Source organism: Phyllostomus discolor, chromosome 15 (genome assembly GCF_004126475.2).
Source record: "Phyllostomus discolor isolate MPI-MPIP mPhyDis1 chromosome 15, mPhyDis1.pri.v3, whole genome shotgun sequence".
NCBI classification, from domain to species: Eukaryota; Metazoa; Chordata; class Mammalia; order Chiroptera; family Phyllostomidae; genus Phyllostomus; species Phyllostomus discolor.
Window position 1 is genome coordinate 22,752,827 of NC_040917.2, and position 6,165 is coordinate 22,758,991.

General features: G+C 50.8%; 1 protein-coding gene across 1 annotated transcript; it reads left to right on the forward strand.

The window, feature by feature from the left end:
- Nucleotides 1–662: 662 nt before the first annotated feature.
- Nucleotides 663–3,946, forward strand: RGS2 (regulator of G protein signaling 2). The gene is made up of 5 exons (XM_028531223.2): nucleotides 663–816; nucleotides 1,764–1,865; nucleotides 1,974–2,035; nucleotides 2,597–2,763; nucleotides 3,059–3,946. Exons 1-5 carry the CDS (start codon nucleotides 707–709, stop codon nucleotides 3,251–3,253), a joined length of 636 nt encoding a protein of 211 aa, XP_028387024.1. The 5' UTR covers nucleotides 663–706; the 3' UTR covers nucleotides 3,254–3,946.
- Nucleotides 3,947–6,165: the final 2,219 nt, after the last annotated feature.

Below are 6,165 nucleotides of genomic sequence, written 5' to 3' on the forward strand. Positions count from 1 at the left end.
GTCACGTGGCCATCGGTGACCAAAAATGCACCCCCAGTTAGAGCACCGTCTGATTAAGTCTCTTTTTCCTGTTCATTCCCCACAGTGAATGCAAATTCTTCAACCTGCGGAGGAGGTCACACCACCTCCCTCTGGACTGTCCCTGTGCCTCCTGTTCACTGTGTCCCTCCCCTAATTAAATGGAGTCGCAGAAAAACAGCTGGGGTTTTCCCTGGGGAGGGACCAATCTTAATTCGAAAGAAAGCGATTGAGCTGGAGTTGGCAGCGAGCAGCCTTTCCCTGCGGCGAACCGACACTCCCTTTGGGGTCCGAGCTGGCACGCGGGGGCGGGGAAGGGATGACCTGCGCCCCCTCCGGCCGGCAGCCAACTTCGCAGGCACAGCCCTCCGTGCAGCCCGGCCGCCACACCGAGGCCAAGGCCCGGGCTGCTCCCACAGCGGCCGCGGCCGGCCGCCGCGTTCCGCCCGAGTGCGCACGACTCCGGGGCCGCAGACGTCAGCAGTGCCCTCGCTTCCAGACCCTGCGGGGCGACCGTGACCGCTGCGGGCCCCAGCCGACCCCGCCCCCGGCCCCTCCGCAGCCCGCCAATCCGCGCCCCCTGGAGGCGAGACACGAGTCGTGAGCCCCGCCCCCGCGCCTCCGCCTGTTATAAATGGGGCTGCGCGCTCCCCGCCACGCAGAGCGGCAGCCTGGCAGCAAGACGATAATGCAAAGTGCCATGTTCCTGGCTGTCCAGCACGACTGCGGATCCATGGACACGAGCGCAGGCAACGTCCCCAAGAGCGAGGAGAAGCGGGAGAACATGAAGCGGACCCTGTGAGTACGGCCTTTGTCTCTCCCCCGCCCCAGCCCCGGCGCGGAACTCGCTCTCCGGCTTTGCCGCAAACGCGGCGCCTGGGGCTCGGCTTTGACAATGAAAAACTGCTTTTCCCGTGCCTCTGCGGGAAAAAAGAATGTGGAAAGGATTAATTAGCTAAGTAAGGTCAAACCCGTGTGGTCTGTGTTCTGTTGCGTGAGCGAAGGACCGTGAGGAAGAGTTCGGGAACTGAAGAACATTCTTGATGCCGAGGCGGTGGTGGGGTGATGTTGGCTTTTTGTCTCCCCGCGTCTCAGCGTGTCCCCTTTGTTCGTTCGCTGCCTGTTACGTTCGGAGGAGCTTGCATACACAGCTGCAGGGATGGAGACGTTGTTGCTGGTTCCGGATATATTTGCTTTAATCCATTTTGTAGCTTTTCTTTTTTAATTTTGTAATTTAGTTCATCATCTGCTTAAAATGAGTGTTGTTGCCGGGGGTGCGTGGGCCAGGCACACACACCCTCTTTGCACACAGCTCTGGCTCGTCCAGAACCTTCTTCTCGGGGGCTAGAAGGGACATACAAGCATCACTGGCTCAAGCCAGTTCCTCTGTCAGTTCAAATGTGGAATGTCTCTGGATAGTAATTAACGCTGCAGAAAAACGGCTGCCTTCTTCAAGTGAGAAATGCTATCTGCCTTTTGAACTATGCAAACTAAATCCCTTGCAATGTCCTAGTAACTTTCGTAGTCTTTCCCTTAGATATAAAACTAGTAGTTATGTTCAGGTGAACAGAACAAACTGGTTCAACACAGAAGTGCAGGGATTAAATAAGACTGACTTGAAGAGTCCTTGTTTTCTCCTATTTGGTTCGTCCGTATTACTTGGGCGACTTGGGTAAATGCCATCTGCTGCAGTAGCAGTTTCAACTATTGCCACTTAGTGAATCTTAATTTTTTTTTCTTTTTAGGTTAAAAGATTGGAAGACCCGTTTGAGCTACTTCCTGCAACATTCCTCCTCTCCTGGGAAGCCCAAAACTGGCAAGAAGAACAAACAGCAGACCTTCATCAGGTAAGCTGAAAATCTCACTCTTGCAAACATGAGCGGCCAGCTGCCGGGCTGGGAAGGGGAAGTGGACTCCTGAAGCGCATAAACCAACACTCAGGACTTCTCTTGCAGGCCTTCTCCTGAGGAAGCACAGCTGTGGTCCGAAGCATTCGATGAGCTGCTAGCCAGTAAATGTAAGTTCACCTCTTGAACTGGGTCCCTTTCGAGCATCACAAGGGTCTGGAGAGGCGTCCACCTGGCAGAAGGGCAGGCTGCCTGACGCAGTTCGACTTTACAGTCACTGTGACACAAGGCCCATTTTTCTCCTTTATTTCCCAGTGGTTACACATGGAAATATATGGTGTATTCATTCCAGCTGGGGATGAAAAATTAACCTAAAAAAATGCGTAGTGGCAGTTGCTCTTTGCTAAGGTTGACTCAGCTTTTCTGCTGCATACCGTGTTTTCAAGAGGCTTAGTTCCCAGAGAATTTAGGGCCCCCTGTAAGTAATTTGCATTGAAAGCAGAGTTAAACATCTATATCTTTGGAGCAGTGTGCCAGCTTAAGCAGTCTGCCTACTGGTGACTTAGTTTTTAAAAAGCTAGATTTTGAGGATTACAAATTAGAGTGAAATGCAGGATATTGCTCTAATCTAGAAATAATAAAATATAGGTGCAAAGAATTGAGAGTTCTAGAAAAAAATACAGGGGATTATTTGTTCATTGAATTCACAGTCTGAAATGCTTTCCTTTCAGATGGCCTTGCTGCATTCAGGGCTTTTCTAAAATCTGAATTCTGTGAAGAAAATATTGAATTCTGGCTGGCCTGTGAAGACTTCAAAAAAACCAAGTCACCCCAAAAGCTGTCCTCAAAAGCAAAGAAAATATATACTGACTTCATCGAGAAAGAGGCTCCAAAAGAGGTGAGGGGGGAGAAAAAGATCCCTATTTTAGCACCTTTTGAACATTCTTAGCACCAAAGTGAAACGAGGGGATTAAAGAAGAGTCTGATTAAAAGGAGTGATGGGGAAGAGGCAGAAATATTTTCTCTGTAATACTAGCTTTTAAATAACTTAAGCTTCTTCCATGACTTGGCCGATAAAACGAATCACACATTACAGTTTTTGGTTTTGGTTTTCAAATATTAAATAAATAGATTTAAATCTCTAACGCCGAATATGGAATAAACCGCATTTTTTTTTGTTTGTTTCATTTCAGATAAACATAGACTTTCAAACCAAAACCCTAATTGCCCAGAACATCCAAGAGGCCACAAGCGGCTGCTTCGCCACGGCCCAGAAAAGGGTCTACAGCCTGATGGAGAACAACTCCTACCCCCGCTTCCTGGAGTCGGCCTTCTACCAGGACTTGTGCAAGCGGCCGCAGACCTCCGTGGAGCCCCACGCCACATGAGCTGACAACGGGGACCCAGCGGTGGCGGACCTTTCATTCTGTTCGTAAGGGGGAAGGCTGTGGCCTGCCCCTGGAGACTGACCTGGAACGCAGCCCGGGTGTTCGGGAGATGCCCCTCAGAACTGTTGACTCAAAGCTGGGCAGTGACGGGGAGGCTGGCGGACATCTAGGAGCAGCCTGGGCCGCGCTGGCCGCGGTGGCCTCGGTGACTGTGCAGAGCGCAGGGAGAGGGTGGTCTGGCTGCGGAGTGTGTCCCGCCGGAAAAGCGGCCGCTCGAGGCTGAGAGAGACGATGGGAACTGTTGGTCCAAAGGCATTTTTAAAGTCAGTAGCTCTGGGACTGTGTGGCCTCGGCTAGCTGGCTGTACATCTTTCCTGAAACCAGTCCATGCTACCACGCAGTGGTTCTAGTTTTAGTTTTAGTTTGTTTCAGTACTAAGTAACAGTAAAATGTTTACTACGTGCAAGCATATCAAAGTCCTTATGACTACAGAGCATCGATCCCATTGTGTTGTAACGCTAAAACTGAAATGGTCTGTGTTTTCATTGTTAAGTGGTGTGTCACGGAGTGAGTGCTGTTGTGCAGGGAAGACGGTGTCGTTATGAGTGCCAAAAACTGTCCTGAAGGCAGCTAAACTTTGAAGTGGTCTTTGCGTACTTTTAATAAATTTATTTTGATACGTAATGTCATTGAGTGCTGGGCCCACGTGCAGCGGGTTTTGTTTGGTCACTGGAAACATGGCAGGCCCCAGGGCACACGCATCTCCGTTCTGGTAACGGAGGGGTCATGACCCTCAGAGCTGAGAAAGGACAGTTTTGGGAAAACGTGGTCCTGTTTCCGCAATGCTTTTGCAAGTCAGGAAGTGTGATTACATCGTCAGAGGCACCCTGGGATCCAGCTTTCCAAAACAGTCTTGCAAAAATGGAAATTGTTATTCATGAAAACAGAACATTGACCAAAAGCTCTTGGTGTGTTTCTGTGAAAGACCACCCAAATGTGAGAACAAAAATAAAGTAACAGAGACACAGGACCAAACTCTCACGTACCTAAGCTTCTCAAATGAAAGGCTAAGCAAGGTGACTGCGGGCTGGCCCCTCCGGTCTCCCTGCGCTCCGGGTTCGCCCACAGGGCGCCGGCCTGACCTTCCAAAACACACACCAGAAACCATCCCCCTCCACGACGCATCCGTGCAAAACCAGGGTTTTCCTGACTGCCCCGCCTCCTCTGGGCCGAGAGAGAATCTGCTCACGCTCCTTTAAGAATGGGGGCAAAAGCAGCACACTTGTTTCTTAGACTTAATCTGGAAATGCCCTTTTTCCTGGTTGGGAGAGGGAAGCCTTGGATCTATTTTTTCAACTGGCTAGTGAGAAAGGGAATACTGGTCTCCAGCACATTGTTTTTTCAGCCTTCTTGATTATGGTTCTTTTAAAAAGCAGAGGGAGGGGGGGAAAGCAAGGCAAAAAACAAAAGGGAGGGGAAAACAAAGTAAAAGAGACGGGGAGGCCTCATCGTAGATTCGGAAACCTGAGCCCAGGTAATGGCACATCAGCCTCATGACCCTGGAGTCTTCACCTTCCCTGCGTCCTCAACCCACCCGTCCCTGCCTATCCCACTGGGTCCTGGAGGGATAAGGCGACATTAGAAAAAAAAAAAAAACCCTGACTCGCCAGAAGGAAAACGGACCTGCCGTGTTTAAATACTGTTTTCCCTGTGCCTTTATTAACTCTCATCTTAATTAGACTCTCTGGCACCGACAGGCACGGGCTCAGAGACACCGTCCTGTTCATTCCCGCGTCCCCAGCAGCCAGAACAATATATAGTAGGCGCTCCATAAATAGTGGCAGGGTCATTGAAAGACATATTTCTTCGGAGAAAAATATGTCAGGCCCACACAAGCCTTAATTTGGAGAGGTTCTGGCCAACAGAGAGACCCAGGAGTCAGGCTGTGTACCCCGCTGTCACCCCGCCCTGTGTCCTTTACTTCCAGCCTCCAGCCGGCTCTCTGTCGTCGCCCTGGTTGCAGACGCTGCCCTCTGATGCGCGGGTGGCTCCAGTGGTCTCGGCTCCCCTCCCCTCGCTAATCCCCCCCCTACAATATGCCCTCTACTTTTCAGCTCTAGGGATCCTTTCGAGACACAAAGCTGCTCTTGTCCCCTGCTGCTCCTAAAGCCTCGTCAGGTTTCCCAGACAATTAGAAGGAAGGCACTATCCCTAACAGGGTCCAACTCCCACACGGCTTGACCCCTCCCTCTGTCCCAACCCTGTCCCCAGCTCCCTCAGCTAGCCACACTGGCCTGCTTCCAAGCCCTTGCAGGTACCAAGCCGACTGGTTTCACGGGGCCTGTGCACGTCACAGTCCCTGGGTACAGAATGCTACTTTAGCTCTTACTCATCATTCATATATCATTGCACCTGTCACTTCCTCAGGGAGGCCCTCCCTGACCTTCTCACCTGCGTCAGATCCCCTCGGAGACACCCTCCTATCACCAGGTTCTCTCCTTTAGAGCTCAAGATAGAGCTCTTAATTTTTTTTAAAGATTATTTATTTATTTACTTTTAGAGAACGAAGGAAGGGAGAGAGAGAGAGAGAGAGAGAGAAACATCAATGTGGGTTGCTGGGGGCCGTGGCCTGCAACCCAGGCATGTGCCCTGACTGGGAATCGAACCTGCGATGCTTTGGTCCCAGCCCGAGCTCAATCCACTGAGCTACGCCAGCCAGGGCTAGAGCTCTTGTTAATTTGTAGGATTGTTTGATAATGCCAGGTCTTCCCTCACTAGTTTGTTGATGCCAGTATTTGAAGACTGTCTTTCTCTGCTTGCTGTTGACTCCCAACCCTCCGCACCGAGCCTGCACAAATAATTGTTAAATGGATGAATACGTATTCAAAGAGCCGACAAACAAGTGCTGGCGA

What these genes read in the sequence shown, in the direction of transcription:
- RGS2 (XM_028531223.2), top strand. Translation starts at nt 707, where the DNA reads ATGCAAAGTGCCATGTTCCTGGCTGTCCAGCACGACTGCGGATCCATG. An exon ending in AAACAGCAGACCTTCATCAG is followed by an intron (nt 1,866 to 1,973) that starts GTAAGCTGAAAA and finishes CTTCTCTTGCAG; the next exon opens with GCCTTCTCCTGAGGAAGCAC. An exon ending in TGAGCTGCTAGCCAGTAAAT is followed by an intron (nt 2,036 to 2,596) that starts GTAAGTTCACCT and finishes CTTTCCTTTCAG; the next exon opens with ATGGCCTTGCTGCATTCAGG.